At 41.8% G+C, this 22,112-nt stretch overlaps 1 protein-coding gene across 5 annotated transcripts in view; it reads left to right on the forward strand.

Moving 5' to 3' along the window:
- Window positions 1–22,112, forward strand: part of CPED1 (cadherin like and PC-esterase domain containing 1) — a 288,777-nt gene that overhangs the window by 78,196 nt on the left and 188,469 nt on the right. For all 5 annotated transcript variants that reach the window (XM_080936442.1, XM_080936443.1, XM_080936441.1 and 2 more), the window contains exons 5-6: window positions 13,954–14,086; window positions 16,919–17,087. In XM_080936442.1, coding sequence (XP_080792568.1) covers window positions 13,954–14,086; window positions 16,919–17,087 — 302 coding nt within the window. The remainder of the gene's footprint in view (window positions 1–13,953; window positions 14,087–16,918; window positions 17,088–22,112) is intronic.

Below are 22,112 nucleotides of genomic sequence, written 5' to 3' on the forward strand. Positions count from 1 at the left end.
TTCCTGCGCGGAATCAGAAATCTCTCATTCTGAGCTCAAGTCGTGATTAGAAAGGTGCCTGTCCTGGCAGGAATGTAATGACAGCGTAGCTCTGGAAGAGGCTTTGCCCGTTAACGATGGGGTAGACGTGCTCCTGTGTGCGAGAGAAACAAACAGCGTTCAAACCCCTTGATTCACTGCATTTATAACGGTTCAGCGTATTTTCTATAACTACTTCCAGCGCCATCTAGTGGCATAATCGGGGATGTTCTCGTTTTCTCTCCAGTCATTTTTACTGCAGGAGAAAAGGATCCCATAGTCCATATACAAGTGTATAGCATTCCAAGGGGTCACCTTGCTCCAGCATGACAGCGCAAGGAATTCACCTATATTAGGTGAGGGGACCTTCTTGGCCTAAGTGTTTCACTCAACCTTTTTTGTGAGAATGTAAGCCATGACAGCAATTCTAACCTACAGGGAGTCAGGAGTGCTGTGATCCGAGGGACAAACCTCTTTCAGTGTTCACCCTGCTCAGAAAATCCAGCTGAAATAGTTCAATAGGCCCCTCTTTTAGATGTATAAAGTGAGAGCAATTTTATTGATTTTTTCTTCTTCAAACAGTTATTATGAAAATGCTTCATATGGCAAGCTTTATTACAAATCTGTACATATATAAGGTGCATATAAGGTGTCTTAGTTTTAGTTTCTGTTCTACTGATGTGAGAATACACCACCACCAGGGCAACTTGTATAATAAACCATCTAATTTAGGGGTGGCTGACAAAGTCTGCAGTCAGCGATCATCATGGCTGTGAGTCTGGAGACATGCAGGCAGACATAGTGTTGAGAGCTTACATCCTAATCCACAGACAGACAGACAGACAAACAGACAGACAGACAGGGAGAGAGAGATGAGTGGCTCTGAGTGGAGCCAAATTTTGTTTTACAGAAAATATATGATTTGGCAGAATTAATGGTTTGTAAGAATTGTTTTCAGAGTTGGAGGTTGCTTTGACTTGATCATTAGCTGGCACCGGATAGTGGTGTGGGCAGCAAGAGCCAGGCTTCTTAGATGTAAATCCCACTCTGGCCAAGTAATAGCCCAGTAGCCTTAGGTGAGTTTCTTACTTTGTCTTTGCTTAAACTTTCGGACTAGAATAGAGGGAAGAGCACAGTTTTCTAGTAGAGGTTTGACTTGTTCTTGTTTGTTTATTTTTTAGGTAAGGTCTCACGTTGTATCCTTGTCTAGCCTGAGCCCATTATATGGACCAGACTAGCCTTGAGCTTGTAAGGAACTTCCTGCCTCTGTTTATTGAATTCTAGAATTATGAACCTACACCACCAACATTAGTGTAGCATTTTGAGGAGGATAGACTGGGTTCACATCTTTAAATTTCTAGAATACTGCATGCTATATGTGCGGAATGAGAAGTTTGTGGGCATTAAAATTTCCCCCCACTATCTTGCTAAGAGCTTGTCTTGGTCACTGTTCCAATTCCGTGAAGAAACATCATGAACAAGAAAATTCTTATAAAAGAAAGCATTTAATTGGCGGCTTGTCTTCAGATCCAGAAAGTTAGTCCATTATCACTATGGGGGTATGGTGGGGGTATGGCAGCCTCGATTACCTGGGGAAAAAGCTGAGAGCTACATTCTCTTTCCCAGCCAGAGACAGTACAGTGGGCTTTGGAAACCTCACAGCTCATCAGAAGCATGCTTTTTCTGTCAGGACCATGCCTCCTAATCCCTCCAGTCCTTCTCATACAGATCCATGGCCCGGTGACTAAGCATTAAACATATGAGCCAATGGGGACATTCTTATTGAAACCACCACATGGTCTAGTTTTATTTTTATTACTGTGATAAAAAATTATAAAAATGAAAAAAATTCTATTACTGTTGACCAAAGACAACACATGGGAGGAGGTTTATTTGGCTCACAATTCAGGTTACAGTTAATATTGTGGGGAAGTCAAGTCAGGAACTTAAAGATCACGTTCATAGTCAAGAGCAGAAAGAATGAGCCCATGGGGTCTTTGCGTACTTCCTTCCTTGCTTGCTTGCTTGCTGTAGGCTAGCTTTCTCCTTTCTCATACTATTCAGGACTACCTGACTAGGGAATGGTGCTGCCCACAATAGGCTGGGTCTTCTCATATCGATTAGCAATCAAGACAGGTTCCATAAAACCAGGCCCATAACCCAACCTGATTTGATTAATTTGTCAACTAAGACTTTCTTCCTAGGTAATTCTAGGTTGTGTCAAGGGACAATTAAAGCTAAACCAGATTGCTAGTGTAGCCAATTGGTAAGCTTGAGAGTCAGTGACAAATCTTTCAAAAGACGGGATAAAAGATGAGAGAAGACACCCAACATCAACCTCTGTCTTTCATATATACACACATGGATAAACAGATACCTCCATTTCCACATAAACATATGCATACCCTAGAACCACGGTTTTCAACCTGTGGCAAGCCCTTTGGCAAACCTCTATCTCCAAAAATATTTACATTATGATTCATAACAGAAAACTTACAGTTAAGAAGCAATGAAACCATAATTTTGTGGTTGGGGTCACTACAACATGAGGAACTGTGTTAAGGGGTCATCATAGTAAGGAGAATTAAAGACACTGGTCTGGAGAGAAGGAGTCTATAGAATAGAAAATGCTACACGGAAAGCTGCCCCTTTCCTGCTATGGCCACGTCTCTTGCTAGCCACCTCATTTTAATTTAAGGGTGATTCCTGCTGGTAGACTTCACTCACAGCTCTTTAAGTCAAGCCACACACATTGGAGTACCTGTGGAGCAGATTCATTCCAGACACTCCAGCACCCCAATAAATAATGACCATTCCAGACACTCCAGCACCCCAATAAGTAATGACCATTCCAGACACTCCAGCACCCCAATAAGTAATGACCAGACAGCAGCTTAGTATCTCTCACGGACCATAGTCTGTCAGAAAGGGGAAAGTTGGGAAATAGGTTCTCTCTCTCTCTGTCTCTCTCTCTCTGTCTCTCTCTCTGTCTCTCTCTCTCTCTCTCTCTCTCTCTCTCTCTCTGTGTGTGTGTGTGTGTCTGTGTATATGTCTCTGTCTCTCTGTTTCTGTCTCTCTACCTGTCTATCCCCTTTTGATACTGGAATTACGTGTGCTTAATGTCGCTGAGTTCTAACAGTGCCACAGCTGGACTCAGTGGATCTCTCTAGAATGGAGTTGGGGTACAGGGCTCTACTTTTCTAGCACGAAGCCATCACTATCCATGACTCAGTAATCCGAATATTGCAGGCACAGGGATGTTTACTCTGACTCTAAATAGAGTTGCCAGGAAAGACGACGTGTTTAAGTAAACGGGATCTGCTCATTCATCTTCTGTTCCATGTTCTGCAAATGCTTCAGTTTCTTTATCCTCCTTCTCCACCCAGCATGCGTCAGTCTTCAGCCAGCTTTAGAATAGTGCTGTGTCATTCAGGAGAAGGAACTCTCAACCGTAATCAATAGCCAGCTATAAAATGCAAGGTACAATCCACAAGATGATATTTAAAGTTTTGCAGTGACACCATGTATTTGTAAACCTACAGTGGCCAGGGACAGAAGAATAGAGTGCCAAGATGCCACCAGAGAACTTAATTAAAGAAACGGTTATGCGTTGGACAGATTTTAATAGAGCATTTTGCTGAAACACTTTTAAGCCGTTGGTGGGTGACCATCCTTAACCGTGCAGGACATGGCTCACAACTAAAAGCAAAATTGGAAAGAGAGAAACCTCTAGTGTGTCAACTTAAATCAATTTCAGAAAATTCTAGTGGGAAATAATTTGCCTTACAGCTAACTTTAGTCCCAGGACTAACGTATACTGAGAATTTTTAAAAGTGATTTGGGAAAGAAAAAGTTGGATCGAGGGATAGACAAAGTGAAGAGCTACCTTCTGAGAGAAACCAGCAGCAGCTACAGGATGCTGAGCAAGTAGCTGAAAGGCAGAATGGAGGTCCTGAACTGCAGGCCATTTGATGAACAGTGGTACCCATGGACATGTGTCACCTTTCACCCTAGAGACATGAAATTGAATGTGCACTCTGACACTTCACAATCCTTATAGTCACATCATGTGCATTTTCTCTAAGTCCAATTTTGCTGGCCTGCTAGTGACCCCCGACTCCTCTTGGGAAGAGTACCCCTAGCCCACTCAGGGAACCTGACACCAGCCACAGGGAAACTGAGCCAGCATGGCAGGGTAGCCAGGCCAAAATAACCTTTTGAGAAAGCTGAGCATCACGTTGATTGGGCAAGGAAAGGAAACAGCCTATTCCAACATCAGCACTAGTTCCTAAGGTCTTGGAAGGTAGTTGGTTATGTTTTTTTTTTTTTTTTTTTTTTTTAATATTTTATCCGTATCATGATAAGGTTGAAAAAGATGATACTAAAGGAAGATTTAGGATTACTCAACCCACAACATTTGTTTATTCATTGACTAGTTGGTTAACTGATTGATTGACCTGGGGGGAGGGACAATTTCCTAAATAGTTCCCTCCAACTCACCAGTCACTGTCTTCATTGAACATTTTGCACTCTTCCTTTCTAGCTCACCTTTATAGAGTAATCAATTTGATTTTAACTCATTATGCCAAGACTTACAATAAAGACTTATTATTCAAGTTTCTAAGTCAACATCATTCCTTCATTCGATGAGGAACAAAAAGAAGAAAACCAATATTTTTAATAGTTTTTTTTCTTTGCTATTAGTCATCTTGTATTATTTCTGCCACTTCTAAATCGAGCTTTAGAATATATTTATATTCATCATCTGTTGGCTGGAATCTATTGTGATCAAAAATAATGTTGAATTTTTCTTTTCATGACTCATGGCCTCAGAGTGGTATTAGGACTCACCGGACTTTTTAAATCAATGACTATATAATATAATAACCCTAATTTACTGAAGATGTCCGGAACAATACTGAATGCCACAAAACATTGTCTTCAAGATATTTAAAAATAAATAGCATTTTAAACAATTTACTATAAGTTTTTTCTCAGTCATCTAAGTAGCAGCGTAAAGCAGGGAAGTTCAAGGTTGGGACTGCTTTACAGATGTTCGAGTTTGCTTCACTTTCTGCTGTTGTCAAAAATACAGTGACAAAAAGGCAGCTTAAGGAAGAAGAGGGTTCATAGGCTTACACGTGTAGGTCACAGTTCATCAATGCGGGAAGTCAGGACAGGAAGTCAAGCAGAAACGTGGAGGTAGGAAATGAAGCACAGGCCGTGGGACTAAAGCTGTCATTGGTTTGTTCCTTGGTTGTGTTCATCTACTCTTCTTAAAAAAAAAACAAAAAACAAAACAACAAAAAAAAAAAAAAACAAAGGCTAGCCTGTGCTACAGAGTGAGTTTAGACAAATTAGTAAGGTCTATCTCAGATTTAAAAAATGCAAAGAAGGCTGGAATGTAGCTCAGTTGTAGAGTGTTTGACAAGCATGCAAGGGTCCCTAATACCACAAAAGAAGCAAAACAACAGCCACAGAAAAGCTGAATGTTAAAACCAGGCTTTGGATGTGGCAAATCTATGAATACTAATGTAATAACTCAATGTATACAAAATATATACTATAATATATATGCTAAAATATCTAATATATACAATCTTGTTAGTACAAGAGATGAAAAGTTTCTGAGGAAGATTTGAAAAATATCTTTATAGACAGATTTATTTTAATTTCATTAATTAGCTCAAATGCTTACATTCTTTATGGAAAAGAAATATTAACATGAAAGTTTAAAATTCAGATAAGCGAAGAAAGACGTGACATTTTAGGTTGCCTAACAATCATGTTTAAAGAGCATCTGCCTCCACTTTTGCAGCATTGAGCTTGGTTAATCCTTTAGTGATGTACAAGACACAAAACAACCCAAGTGCCAGGCCAATGATCCTCTTCACTCTCAAGGTGGAAAGCCTGGAGCCCATTCAGGAAATTGGGCTAGGGTGTGGTTGGCTCTTGTTCCATGCCCTTAGCCTCCGGTCTGTTAGAATCCACTGCTGTCTTCCAAGGCTAACCAGTCAAACCTGAGCCCCGTGGAACACAACCACACTGCTGGCTGATGGCCAGGAAGGAGCGTCAGACTCAGACAGCAATTCTGTGCTCATCTGCTTTCCGGAAGTGTTGCACTCTGGTCGCCTATTTCTGGCCTGTAAGTCCCTGTCTTCCACGAGATTTCATTCAGTCAACGGTTCAAGTCTCTGTGTTCGCCATATTCTTATCCTGGGATTCAAAGATCATGAGAATCTTGCTGTCATAAAAAAACTTGGCTCAAATATAATATCTTTGTTTGCAAACAATATACATACAGAGAAGCTACTTGATAGTAACACTGTCTACTTTAATATATTAAAATATAATGTAAAAACTACAGGGAAATGCCCCATAGGTTTGCCATTCTAGACCACATTAATGCCTGATGTCATTTAAATAGCAACCATTACTCCCACCCAGTGTTTGTATCTTACATTTAAGTTATCATTGGCTGCACTACATTTAAAAAAAGTATAATTACTGTTGCTGATCTTAGTAAGCCATTAATTATTCTGATGCAAATCAAGTCAATACTACTTCATGGTTTATTCCTGAAAATGTGTCCTGAGGGAAATGGTTTGATATTAATAAAGTGATTAACTTTTTTTTTACAGCAGGTGGATTTAGACATCTACTTTATTGTCATATTTATTGGACTCTTGTGTATTAATATTTGTTGGAAGCTGTGTTTCAAATTGTTATTAATGACACTCATTAATTTATGTTAAATTATTCATCTTGGGCCTTGCTGGAGTAGTCGAGCATTTTCTTTTTTTAAAGAAGTATTTTTTTTTTTTGTCTTCTGGAAAATTCATGTAGCAAAACATCAGAGGAAAATTAAGCTGCCATAAAGTAATAAAACAATCTTTCATGCTGTTTGATCATTGAGTGAAATCACAGGGCAAGAAAATTGAAGTGGTCGTCTAGACACAGCTTTTACTACCAAGGAAAATGAGTGGAATTCAAGGTTCTTATGTTGTCATGGTCAAAACATAGAGGAGTTCATGGGGAAAATTGGTTTTGTAGAGCTGTGTGACTTTGACACTTCCACGGAGAAAGCACTGAATGCAGGGCACTGACGGCATGATAGGCGTGTGATGGATGGATGGAGGGCTTGGTTGGTGGGGATTTTGGACAATGATTATTCCTCAAAAGCATGTCGCTGTGTCATTGAGCTGGCCATTTTTATGGGTCAAATTGTGTCTCCATTTACTACAGGGCACGGGTTACATCTCGTTTCCCATAACAGAATGCACGTGATGCCTTTCCTCCCAAAGCGTTTGACATTGAAGTGTTGTGTGACAAATATTTGTGCTATGGCATGTCCTTCTGTGACAGCAGCATGAGAAAGACCTCTGAGGCCATCAGGAGAAAGTCATAATCCACTGACACACATAGTAGGGCAGTGACTTCAGAACTTGAGAAATTCCCTGTGGATTGCCCAAACCAGGGTAGACGCGTGTCTTAATAATACTTTCATGGGTTTGCCATATCCGATCTCTCAAAGACACCTTGGTCAATGCTAGTTTAACAAAATGACAATAAAACTTGCTAAGGACTCAATGCCTTTGGAGTATGCAAATCCCCAAATGATGACCTACAGTGGTGGAGGAAGTTTTGTTGTGAATCTGTTCAGAAGTTTGTTCTCTTTTGATGTGTGTTGCTGGCAGGAGAGTCTTCACTGGACAAAGTATAGAACTTGACTCAGAAAAGCTAAGTGTGTCGGTTCCAACCCTACTCTACTCATGACTGAGTAGATCATTAGAACACAGTATTCTAAGGCAGTATTAGAACCTACTGGAAAATTCCTCTGAGTGAGTGAAACAAGACAGGAACTGAGCTCCTTCCTCCCTTATGACCACACGAAGCTAAACCTGAGGAGAGAACAGGGTGGAAATCTTCAGGATCTGCTCAGTAGAAATGTGGTATCAGTTGGGTCTGCACAGTCGTCCTTATTATACATACTTTTTTGCAGCTGTCTTCCTAATTGTTTCGTACTCTCCTGAAGAGGTGAAGGGAAGATTAACGGATATTCCTCAGATACCTGTCCAGGGGGTGGTGGCCTAAAGAGCATCCATGTGTAGCCTCTTCCCCATAAGGCTACTGGGCCGCATACAAAGGAAAGGGCAGCTGGTTGGCCCTGCGACATGCACATGGTTAAGGCGATAATATACTAAATTTGCAGGAATTTCTGTTTTGTCCAATGAGGTCTCGAGATTTAATACCCCATTAAGCCATGTTTTAAAAATGGCAACTTTGCATCTAGAACCAAGAAAAGGAGACTTGTAAATGACCTTAGCTACTATCTAGTTACTCATTCAGCAGATATTTGTTCTGCACCAACTATGTTTTTTGGCTGCAATTGTTTTCATCGGCATTCAAAGACTGGACCAGGTTAAGAGGTGAATATTTCTTGTCTTGTAGGAGACATGGACTGTATCTCCATTGCTTACAAGGAAGATGCTAAACACTCTTGATTAACCTCAGGGTCACCTCTTTCTTAAAATCAGGTGATCAGTCTATAGGTGCTTTCTTTTGCATGTAAGTGTGATTATGTGCTCTTACCAAAATTAGTTTTAATTTTTAAAATAATATTTTATTCATTATTTTATATTTTTATGGGTTCATACAATATATGTTGATCATACTTATTGTCCCAACTCCTGTTAGTGCTACCTATATATGCCCGTGAGTGCTGGACTACCCACTGGAACACTGTAGACTTCTCAGGGGCCACACTTAGAGAGAGCTGACTCTCACTTCCCTGCCATTCACTGACTGTCAACTTCTCCTCAGTGAGAGTTAGGGACTCAAGAACCCAGCGAGCATTCATGTTGGAATATTGACTGACTTGAAATTGCACAGGACTTAGACAGATAATCACAGCTGCCGTGAGTTCATGAGTACAATAGTAACCATGGCATGGGCAAATGACACTGTGTCCCCCAGGTCTTCCCTGACCTCTGACTCTTAGCATCTTTCTGCCCAATCGCCCATGATGTTCCCCGATTCTCTGCATTCAATATTACCCAACTGTACATTTGTTTTCCTCCAGTAGACCCTACAATGTAGTAAAAGAAACATTGGGCCGGCCACTGTGCATGGCTGACATTTAATCTTAAGTCTAAATCTTGTTTTTCTGGTGAGTTGGGATATCCACTATTTGCTGTGGTGGGATAACTGGGTTCTGATGTTGCCAGGTTGTCTTGGTTTCCGTTTCTTAGGTTCTTGTGCTTGACTCTTGCCATCTTGTTATCAGTGATGGTAGTTGATCTTGTTGTCTCTGACTGGAGCTTGTCTCTCCTGTGGATCTGTGGGCTCTGGAGGGAAATGGCTCCTAGGTGTTCGGCTCTCTGGGTAGGCTGTGAGTTCCGATGGCAGTGGGCCAGCTCTGGGTTTGGTCCTGAACAGGAAGCACCAAGCTACCTGCGCCCTGAGAGTTCCGGGTAGTCTCTCCCATAGTCTGTGGAGAGCGAGTGTGGACTCAACGGTGAGCTCAGGAGTGAGAGCTCTCCTATGGCTCTCCTGTGGGCCCAGCAACCCAGTCCTGATGAAACTGGGCCAGCTCCGGCCTTGGGCCAGAAGTCAATATTTGATCAATATTCTACTGTTTTACTTAGAAACAGCAATTCCACGTGATTCAGCCTAAGCCATTGCCTGATGCCGAAGTAAATACTGTTGGGGATCAAGACACCATTACTTCTCTTCCGTTCTTTTCCTGTATGTAAACTCAGGAACACATGGCAGAGGGAACTGTGGATAAAGCTTCTTTTTTCAAGTGTGGTATTTGTGTTGGATTCCCACCATTTACCCCTGAAGTTCACTCTAGGCCTTTCTCTAGATCACTGTCTTTCACAGCCTCCATCTGTGTGGACTACTTGGATTCGGGTGCTAGCACAAACTTAGGCTCAGGGGTAGAAAATGGTGGGTCATTTATTCCCATCTATCTTGCATTGGAAATACATGTGCCCCTCTCCCTGTAGTTATTCCTGGATTATGGCTTCAATGTGTGCATTTCTCTTATATCTTTTGGTTGTGAACTTAGCTTTTAATGGCTGAGCCATCTCTCCAGCCCCAATGTGTGCATTTCTAGCATCATATTTGTGGTGCACATGAATTTTGAGGCCATATTTTTATAGCTTTTTATACCTGCAAGATAAGCATTAACATTTGTAAATGCCCACAGGCAGGCGTAGCAATTAAAACTCATAGCTATACTTACTTATATTGCTAATCTCAAATCATTATTAACTGCTAATCAAGGACTTTTATCTTCACTGGAAATTTAAAATACAAAACACTGTACTTACTTTCTTAATAAGAAATGCAAGGCAACATCCAAACATTTGCAAAACATAATTATACTTTTGCTATTACTTTCATATTAATTACTAGCTATGGGGCAAAACATTAAATCAATTACACTAGAAAATTGGCAGCTAATCTTTTCCAGTACACATGTTTCCCTGTGTTTAGTCTTTACCTGTGCTGTATATAATTACATGCTACACAGAGCAGAAGGACTCACTAACCAAAGGGATGTATTTTTCGTTCCTTAGGGTAACATTTTGGTTTGTCAATATAAGTTGGCTAAACATCCCCAAACTATTTCATTGCTAACAGGAGCACCTGGGATGGGTCAGCCTTGTGTTTTAGTCTCAGGAAAAGTTCAGACAACTCATGGGAGTCACATTCTGGCATCTAGAAGACTCTTCGGCAGTGTCATAAGCCAGTGTTGACTGGCAAGAGCAGAAATGCAAAGACAGGCCTTTTACTGGCTCAGTCTTCCGGTTCCATAACAGCACCGCAGTCAGCAGGCACTCGGACACATTCAGCTACATAGTAACAGGCAGGGTTCTTGCCGCATACATAACAAATGGTCCAGTTTTACTCCAGGCGACTCGTAAGCTTATAGTCTTCTGGACTCTGAAATAAGGTAGGAGTAGGCAGTAAATAAAAGCACGGCACTACTCACTGGGTAGCATTTCACATCTGAATCTATTACACACTCTGACTTCATACCACGGGCAAGAAAACCTAACAGAGGCGTGCAAGGCACTTCACATTTAATTGCTTATGAATCATTTCAACAATCCCATGTGTGTGAGTTAGAGAATCATTTGGAAGGCTACTCACGTGACAGAGCCTCTCCTCTCCAGAATTCCTTAAAAATACGGAAACTGTTTTCAGCTGTATTGTGAGGAGAATTCCAGACTTTCTACACGTATCGAGGGGCTAGAAGGGGGAAGTAGGAAAGGAAGGAAGTGGGTGGGCAAACCTATTGAAAAAACATTGGCTGGATTCACCAAACAAAGCCATAAAAAGCCTCTCCCACAAATATCTGATTCTGTTGTGTAACATAGACAATTGTGTCCACAATCATTTATAATGCTTCCACGAAGCATTATGTTAGCTATATTAATGGAGTTTATGTCTGCTCATTTCCGCCAAATTTAAATAAAATAAGAGTACATTTTGATATCAAGATATAACTAATTACGGAAGGGTTTGTTTGTGGTAGTTTATAAGAATCATAAAAGGATCAACAAGGCTCACATACTATAAGGGAAGCCTGCAGTTTATCAACTCATGTATAAGTTTTGAACATTACTATAAACTTTTTCAGGTCACTATTAGATTCTGAAATTTCATCTCAGTTTTAGGGGTAAATGGAGATCTTTACCCAGCCCTGGTAATCCTCACCTTAACTCTTCCAGCATTGCCTGTTTCTCCACCACTTGGAACAAACCAGAAAAGGGGGACAGAGTTCTGTTTCCTCGTCTGTCCTTTCTGATACTCCCTCACAACACCATTGGGATCTTAGCCTGGTAAAACTAGGCTGTCTAGGTTCTGCAAACGCAACTGTGCGTAGACTTCAAGTGCTGGGCCTCTGTGGCAAGGCGGAGGGAAATTGGAATCAATGCCACCATTCTCACACTGCATCGGAGACCAGAGCGAGCTCCGCAGCAGATACAATTCTCCCAGTAATAACTTCCGACCAATAGCTATGTCCGCTGAGGTTTTAATTGAGAATATTTGCTTTCTTTTTACAAGATTGAGGAATTTAGTCAGCATCTTACATTCTTCTTCCCCCATGGCTGAGGATTTTACCCAAGGTCATGCACATGCTAAGCGCATGTTCTGTCACTAGGCTGCATACGTTGGCTCTCATAACAACCTTTTCAGAGCTGTGATTTCCACATCAGTCAGATGGACTGGTGGGTGACAGTGTCCATTTCTAAGCCTGACTCTCTGAGTTCAGGCCCTGAGACCTGGACACATGCTGGATAGAGACAACTAACTCCTATTAGTCCTGCTTAGACCCATGCAGGCACCTGCACACACACATACACAAACTGTGAGTTAAAAAGTTTAAGGTTGTGATTTCCGAGGCGAGAAATGAACTTCTATGCCTCTTCATTTATCAACTTCAAACAAAAGCAATTTGAATAACTTCAATTCTGCTGTTATGATATATGGAACTTCATTACTAAGGAAGCCTTACTAATAGGTTATCAGCACTTTCTTGCACAAATTCACACTGTGTTACAACAGGCTACAGGAAAGCATCAGATAGCCCTACTTCTGTGACTTATATTTTGGAGTGTGAGGTGTTTTAAATTAGACTATGCGGTATTGATAAAGTGTGTGCCAGAGGAAAAATAAAGCCTTAGCTCCATTTTGAGACCTGGATAGATTAACTTAAAAAGAAAATATTGTGACCTGGAGGTAAAACAAATCCCACACACTCTTGGATGGTATAGAAATTGGGGTAAATGTTTTAAGAAGTAATAGTGTCTAATAAAGTTACAACACATTTCTCCATTGACGGGGTCACTCTACATGCCTAGCAGAATTTGGGCAAACTTACATAGATACACTGAAATAGGTGTAGAAGAATGTTCATCACAGTGTTGTGAAAATATCAAAGGAAAAATACTTCAAAAGCACGTGCACAGAAGAGAAGAATTTCCTAGTCAATTATATATATATATATATATATATATATATATATATATATATATGTATATATATATATAATACATATTATATATATATAATTTGATGAAATACTATAAGCCACTGAGACGTGTGTATGGAGTAATTCTACATAAATTTGAGAAATAAGCAAGGCATGAACCACTGGGATGTCCCTCTTACATGTTGTAGAAGACAAATCCCTATGAATATACATTAGTATAGGCACATTGTTATTCATCTCAATTCTGTCAAATATTGTTTAGAAAAGACAGAATGCTCCAGACCCCCTGTGCTTCTCTGAATTTTAAAAGTTGATGTGTAAGCATTCGCTTCTGATGTGGGGGAAGCTTTTGTTTTTATTCTATGGCTTCTGGTACTTTCCGAGTTCTCCTTTAAACTTTTCAGTATAACTGTTCTGACACAGGGCACTGCTACACTTCATTTGTGTCAACTTTAACCTGTCCAAACTAAAGACCCCCATGAAGGGACCAAGGTCATGAGGTATAATTAACTTCCGTATATGAAGCCATAGACGTTATCCAGAAACCATCTCCCTTTCTGAGTTCTGTTCACACGGTCAGAGCCCACAGCTACCTTTCCATCCTTGACAGAGCATCCTTAGCAGTGTGGATGGAGGTCAGCTTGAGGCTTGATGGTTAGAAATGTGGAACCTATAGCTTCCTTTCTGAGCAAGCAGATTGAGAGCAAGTTATTACCATTGTTTTTCTGGTGGTGGAGCTGGTGGGGGCAAACCAACAAACAACCCCCCAAAGCAAACTCCTCTTTGATCATGCATTCTTACTTCACAGACATGGCCAGAATGGAGGAATGGGCTCTGCAGTTCTGATGTAGCGTGTGGTGATTTTGAAGCAATTCCAGGAGGAACCACAGCAAAAATGACAGTCTTTTGCTTGTTTTTCTTTTCAGATCTGCGGCTTCCAGTGAGTTCCTCTGTGTGCCTGAAACAGGGGACACAGTTACGACTGAGTGTTTCCAGTCATCCCTCAAAAGCAGAGAAGCCACGTGTACAGAAACCCTGGGACTGGCAACACAAACAGTTGTAAGATAATCAATTATGTGGGATGTTCTAGCCAACATATTTTATAGTCAGCAAGAAAAACTATAGAACTCAGATCCCAGAGTTCGGGCATTTGGGATGGGACAGGGAGAAGGTTATGACTTGGTGAATTGCTAAGCCCCACTCAAAAGGATACTGGCTGAGGAGAGAATGTCTTCATTGGCTTTCTTCTAGACTAAGTCAAATTTCTGCTTCTGCAGAATAAACATTTGGGTAAATTGGACTCTTAGCTAGTAAGTTACATTAATATAAATTGAATTTAGAACCCTGACAATGTAAAACTATAAAGTTTTAACTGCTATCTTATATCCACATGGCATTGCTTTAGTCTTCGAATATGGCCAAATGGAGTTTTTTTAATTTGAATTTTAGCTATTAAATTTTTATGGCTCCTATGATCTAAGAAAGTGTATCAAGTTGTCCAGGACATCTCCAGGAAAGGATATTTGAAATATAATATTTGCACTAATCTTTGAGAATGTTGTATAATGAATGCATTTTGATCTTAATCTCTACCTTCTCTTCCTCCCAACCCCTCTGAGACTCATCAGTCACCCACTGACAACAGCACCATGCCTTATTGTTTCATTTTTGTATGCATTATATAGTACTTTTGTGCTATTACATAGTTACAGGCGAGGACCCATCCACTGGAACTGGACCAACTTACCAGGAATCACATTCTTGAAGGAAACAGACTCCTTCCGTAAGCCATCAACAATCAACAGCTCCTGGGTTAGGGGTGGGGCTTGTCAGACCCTCCCTGCCCCACAGTGGATGGTTGAATAGCTTGATCTTACTCAGGTCTAGTGATAGCAGAACCAGCTTCTGGGAGGTCATGAATGCAGCAATTTCAGTGAGGTGCCCCCTGACCTCCAGCTCCTACAGCCCTCTGCTGTCCTCTTCCGTGGCTTATAAGTTGTGAGTTTCTGCATTAACTGCTGTCCGCAGTACACAGAAGCCTCTCTGATCTGAGAGTTTCAGTCATCTGTGTGTCTAGGCATTAGGAGTTTAGAGAGCAGTTCAATACTCCGTCCATTTAACAACATATTAACAGCTTTAATCCTAGAGCCCATGGGCTCTCCAGGCAGATTCTTGGCCAGACTCAGAAGTAGACGCCCAGTTCCTCTGGTGGAATGTGCCATAAGTAAGTCCAAGCAAAAGGTGGCTGCGTACCAACAACATTGATACCGCGATTGCACCATGGGCACATTTCGACACCCAGGCCATTGGTTCACAAGGTTCACTCCTGGGTAGGACCGTTGATGAAGTTCCCCTGCCCCAGGACCCTACACATAGCCCTTTCCAGTTCTACGAAAGCTGGCCAGCAGGGATGGAAGCCACCAGGGTTGGTGCCACCTTGATTCCTTCCTGTCTGTGATCAAAGTATGTGGTGTCTTTAGCAATAGACTCTTACCAGGTCCTGATAGGCAGCCAAGTGCAGTGGGGGTAGCCCGTGTTATTCGGGATAACAGTGAGGATAGCCCGTGTTATTATGGGATAACAGTGGGGGTAGCCAGTGTTATTCGGGATAACAGTGGGGGTAGCCCGTGTTATTTGGGAGATCTCTGAGACACTCCCGACCAACTACTTTAGGGAGGTATCCCACAATGCACTGGGCTTTTTATTTTGTAATCTATGACTTCTGTGAGGAGCATCATACCCTGCCTAGTTCTGATGAAACTACTGTATAGAAATTGTACAGATATATGAAGTGTGTAAAACAGTGGGGTTCTTGTGGCTTGTTTTGAACATTGTTAGTGTTGGCTATCCCTCCCCTAGCCCCCTCCCCTGCTCTTCCCCCCCATACCTCTCCCCACTTAAACCTCCCTCCACGTTCCCCCTTCTCTCTTTCATATTACCCATGATCTACCATCCCCCTCCACTAAGTCCTTTCTTCCCTCTCCCCACTAATGGTCCCTTCCTGCTTTCCTAAATTCTACAGATTCTAGGCAAAAGATCTTAGAATGTGTATAGATCACAGGGGAAAATACACATTTTAATTATGTCATTCAAGACATAAATGAATTTGCCTCGTCTACTTGTACAATCACCAGATAATGTTTCATTATTTAATAGTACCTATGGAAAAACCATATGTAGCTTCTGCATAACACTTTAACTTCTATGGTTTGCATAAGCACAAGGTACATATTATTGATTAGAATTAGATTCTCGACATATAGACACAGTACAGAAATACAAATAATCTTATGTTTTGGTACGGTTTACGGTGGAAGCATGATTGTTTCATCACAGAACAAGAAACATGCATTGTTTATTGTTTTCTTTACATTCGGCCTTTACGTTGGCCTTTAATTATCAGGAATTACTACATCGATGTAAAGTAGTCAGGGCAGTATTCAAGTATATTCTTGATGGCCTGTCTACTGTTATATAATTGAACATCTTCAGGAACAGAAGAGAGCATCCAAGAAAGCAGGGGAAGGGGGAGAGTTTCTCGCCCAAATTCATGCATTCACTTCTGCTCAAACCGCCCCATGAATCCGAGGTCACGGAGAGTGTGGCTCATTTAATTTTCAGAAATCTTTAAACGTTGTTGTAAGTACCGGTTTCCTTTGGGGGGAAACTCATTTGATTCTGTCTTCAGTATGTACTCTCTACCCATCGATGGCGCGTCTCTGTGCGCGTGCACCCCCTGGTGGCGAGAGGAAAATCCACGGTGCAATCGTCTCAGGAAACCCACTGACTAAGGCTGGGCTCCAGAAGGATGGGAGGAACTTACCAAGGTTTAGGTCATTCACCCACTGCATACTCAGTTTTAAATGCATCACTATGATTTCTTTTTCGTAGGAATCAGACTACAGTCGTTGCTCCACGTGAAGCAATCTTCAGAGCAGAGGAGCTATCTGTGATTCTTAAAGCATATGTGTTGGTGACCTCCTTAAGGCCCTTGCGAGCCTTCATTCATTCAACCGGCACGGTATGGAGCCCACCAAAGAAGAAACGCTTCACTCTCAAGGTAAAGATCCTCCGGAAGCTGTCATTTCACGCAGGACACCGAAGATGAGTAAAACGGGTTGGGCTGACACTCCCCGACCTTTATGACTATCAAATCCCTTTGAGCAAAGATGGCATCCTTTTATTGCTTCAAGTCACCATTTTCATTTAATACGTACAGGTCCAAAGGTGAGCGGGAAGTAGTTTAATTCACTAAGAATTCTGGCTCTTACTTTTTTTCTTAGCCTACCATTCTTAGTTTAGTTTTTTACCTATTACCCAGTGGCTTCTTGCCTGTTCTCTGTTTCTCCTGGCTTTCCATTTATTTAAGAAAAAAAAATATAGTCAGTGTAACAAATGAAAATATAATTTAGCCTTTGTGCTTCATCTTTCGGTGACTGTTTGGCTACAGCAGTCAATACCGAGAGTATGGTCTGGGTGTGTGGAAATGCCAGGAAGCACGCCAATGTAGAAAGTGGTGGTATCAAAGGTAAAGAGGGTGTTTGCAGGAAGAACTTACTAATATCTCCAAAAGGATGAGGTATAGGAGGAAATCCAAGTTAACTTGGTTCAGAATAAGTCTTCTGCAAACACGTTGGAGAGAACTTTGATTTTGCAAGAATCATTGTTCAGAGCGCCGACCGCAGGAGAGAACAGAAAGAAACCAGAAGAAGGCACAGTGCCCTTCATGGTCTTGAGGTTCAAAAGTGACCAGATGCTTTCTCTTTTTCCGAATTTGCCTTACGTCGATTATGTTCTGAGGTCTGGAGAATGTTCCAGTAACGATGACACTTTAATTGTTCATATAAACACTGTCATGAGAAACTCACTGACCTAGTAACAGACATAGGTACCTGTAGCTCTAGAAACAGCTCACGGTCTAAGGAAGCAGGATTGACCGCTCAAGTCCTTAGACTTGCTGTCTCTAACCTTAAAACAGTCATCAGAACCCAAGTCTATACCCAACCGTGTTTCCCGGTGACTCTTGAAATGACCTACCCCACACTGTCTCTCACAAGTCCTCACAGTCGCTACTCACGCGCCCATGATCCCCATTTCCCACTTTCTACTGATCTAAATTAAACGCCACTGCCGATTGTGACCTTAAGAACATGGCAGGTTCATAAGGTTTAGCAGAAGAGGGGGAGCTGAGCATAGGCAGATGAGACTAGAGGTCTTCAAGTCACGTGACACTACTCCCAAATCCCACAACTATTTAAGCACAGAGCGGGGAAGTCAGCGGTGTAGGTCTGTCCGAGGTCAAAGGCCTGAGAACCGAGTGCTCAAACTCCAGAAGGCAGAAGATGAATGTCACAGCTCAGAGGGAGCGTCCAGGAGCCTTGGGTGTTTATCCCGCCTGCCTTATCTTGTTCAGTGTGTTTTCCTTTTATTTCATCAAAACCACAGTTTAGCATTGTTTTCATTGTAGGGCACGAATCTTCTGTAGCTTTGAAAGTGATTCTTAATATATGTGATGTGCAGCAGGCGCCATTGGCTTAGCACATGCAGTGGTGTCTACTTTCTCTCCACGATGATTGTTGTGTAGCTATTTATTTGAGGTCGAATCTCAGTCCAACTCACAATCCTCCTGCACCAACTTCTAGAATGTTGGGATAGCAGACCTTCTCTGTCATGCCAGGCTGTTGCTCAAAACTTCTTGAAGCGTTTTTCTCTCCCAGATTTTCCCCTTTCTTTTTTTCTATGGGCTGGATTTTGACCTCTCTGTTTTAGTTTATGTTCGTTTGTGTATGTGTGTGTGGGTGGCACACTTGCCAGCGTAGAGAGAGAGCCTAGAGCATAACTTGTAGGAGCTGGTTCTCCCCTTCTACCTGTGCATGGGTTCCAGGAATAGACCTTAGGCTGCTGGTGCTTCTCTCTGCCGGCCCAGGTTCCTGCTCCTGTAATTGATGATGATGATGATGATGATGATGTGTGTGTGTGTGTGTGTGTGTGTGTGTGTGTGTGTGTGTGCTCACACATGTTAGGGACCCACAGGTCATGATATACTTGAGAGAGTCTAAGAACATCTTTCATACGTCATTTGTCTGTCTCTATAGTGGGTCCCAGAGATCAAACTCAGGCTCTGTGGCCAGTGTCTTTGCCTGCTGAGCTATGGACAGCCCTCTGTTTAATATATATGAATATGATAATATGAGAACATATTATCTCATATTCTCATATTATCTGTCTCTTCATGTGCTTTCAGGAAGACTTTGTTTCCAGAACACTTCTTCAGTCTTATCTTCTAAATCTGTACCTATAACACATGCTGGTGCCCTGTAAGTTTTCCTTGCTGCTATTAATTTCTTACTACATTTCCTCTTATTACCGCGGGTGATTTCTCTTCTCTATTTTATTGTGTTTCCATCGTTGACCATCCCCCAGAGAATGTTAATTAGGTTATATCACGTTCCGTTCTACTGCAAGCCGCATGTTACTTTCTCCTCTTTGCGACCTTCTATGGATTTATGAATTCCAGTTGGGGCAGTATTTGGGAAAGACCAGTCTTTCTGTGTGAGGACAGAGGTGAGGGGGGAAAAGCCCTAAAGAGTCACTTTGATTCTCCTGAAGATGTGCCGCCAAAGTCATTTGACGGTTCTGAATTCTAACGCCCGCCACCCTGCCCCCCCAATTTTTAGATTCAGAAAACCCTGCCAGGAAGCACACTGTGAGGCTGCGAATGTGGTGTTCTGAATGAGAACGGCCCCCATAGGCTTGTTGTGTGAATGTTTGGTCCTCAGCTGGTAGAACTGCTTGGGAAGGATTATGAGGTGTGACCATGTTGAAGGAGGTGTGTCACTAAACAAAAGCCCGCACCAGGTCCAGTCTTTATAAACTGCTGCAGTCATGGTGTCTCTTCACATCAATAGAACACTAAGACAGAGAAGCTTGCGGTTTGGGAGGAAGTACGGTTAAAAACAGAAAGTGTGTTTGACCCTAAATAACTAGAGTAGGGGGCCGCATAGCTCGACCACTCCTGTGAGGGGGGCATTATCCTTAAGTCTTGGGCCTGTGACTCAGCATCCTTCAGAAGGGGGCGTGGCGGGAAGAGAACATGGAGCAGAGGAAGGAGGGACGTCTGGGTTTCCATTTAACTGACGGTCACATGGCCTTCATCAACTCGCTCACCCACATGTAAGCTTCCCTGTCCGTGGCTGCCACAGGCCCGGCCAGCTCAGACTGGCTTTCAGATGCCTTTGGCCCAGGCTTTGGGACCCCATTCTTCTCTTACAAAGCCATCCCTCATTCTCACCTACGCTACTTTACCTTTGTGACAGGAAACCCAAGGTCTGGATTATCTCAGTAATTTTCTGCTTACAAAGGAGCCAGTCCACCCGCTGCAGTAGAAATGACCTCAGATAAGTTTTCTTTACACTTTCCCCGAAGCGAGTCCAGAGAAGTCAGCTTTCTTCACATTTTCAGCTTCATTCACTGTTTTCTCCTTTTCTCTTTTCTCTGCCTCGATGGGACGGGAGTGGAGCCGCGGCCGCGGCACAGGCAAACACGCAGCTCTTGTCAGTTTCTTTCTGTTCTTTGGATTTGTCTTTTAAAAGACCTTGTCAGTTACTCCTGAGATGCTGTCATCTGCTCTTAGGCTGAAGTAGAATGACTTCCTGAGCATTCTAATGTGCAGAAGGTGGCTGTTCCCTTAGTAGGTCAACACTGCATTCAACAGTGCAGAGTTCAGAAGACAAGGGTGGTGTTTCTTCACCCTTCAACTGAGTTCTTAAGTTTCACAATAAAAGTCATACTCATTCGGCTGGTCAGATTTTTACTCTGTAAAATACTATTTCCTTCTCATACTGTAAGATGTGTAGAGATACACAGAAGTCTCTTCACACCAATGTGGAGAACCACATGTAAACAAACTCACTGAACAGTAACCATGTCATATGTCAGCATGCTGATATACTCTATCCTTAAATTACATAAGGTGTGTGTGTGTGTGTGCATGTGATAAATTTTATATTCAGAGGCAGAATTATTTAGTCAGACAAGCAGTGATTTATTCCCTATTCAGTGAGGTAAGCCCTCTAAACTGGTTAGCAGCGGCTGGGGATAGAACATCCTGGAAGCTAACCGAAATACAAAGGCAGTAAGAGATAAGACTGTGAGCTCATTTATTTCCACTTAGGCCTGCTGCTGAGATGCCTTATCTGTGATGAAAAAAAAATATCTAGACATGCAAACTTGAGAAATAATAAAACTTATTAACTGAACTTTAAGAAGTCACTTTAGGATGGCAATATTTAAAAATGTAAGTGAAGTGCTAAGTCATTCAGAGGATACTCACACTCAAAGGGGGTAGGTAAGAAAAATGAGGAACAGAAAAATGGCAGATAATATTGTATTCACTCACTGTGTCCCCTCATGGGCATTTAAACAATCAGATACACCACCAATAGGGCATCATTATTTTTTGAGCAGGCTCAACATTATGCAATACTTTATTCAAAAAAAGTCTTGCTCCCTTCCTTCAAAGCTTCCAGGGACTTGGGTGGAGCCTTTTACAGACTTTCTGTTACTTTTAGTTAGAGGCATCCATGGCTGTCCTCACACACAAATCACACAGATTAACTGTGAGAAATGTCATAAATTTAGAATTGGTTCTTAGAGTAAGAAGTCATGAGTTATCCCTTTATTCACTGTAAATCACAAAATCAGGAGTTGCCCAGCAGAGAGAAACCTCTGATGTCTGTAACTTTTTTTACGAGGCTGGAAGATTCTTTACACCCGTGATTGTAGTTGGCGGGTTTGATGAAAACGTAACGTCAGGTGATTTGTGCCTCCAGGCAGGAAGCTTGTCAGAGCCTGATTTTTGTCCAGTTGGAGCATAACCTACATGAAGTCACTGATCAGCTGTCGTATATTTGATACCAGACATAAATTTATTTGACATATGGGATGTCAAGGATAAATTTATAAGGAGATAGCCCTCACATAGAATCACCTTCTGATGCATTCATCTTTGTGGAACTGAATTAAAGTTCATTTAGAATTTCTTGGTTGTGTGAAGAAATTGTCTGAGTCTCCCTCACTCCTGACT

The sequence above is a fragment of the Micromys minutus genome, assembly GCF_963924665.1.
Source record: "Micromys minutus genome assembly, chromosome: 23".
Lineage (NCBI taxonomy): Eukaryota > Metazoa > Chordata > Mammalia > Rodentia > Muridae > Micromys > Micromys minutus.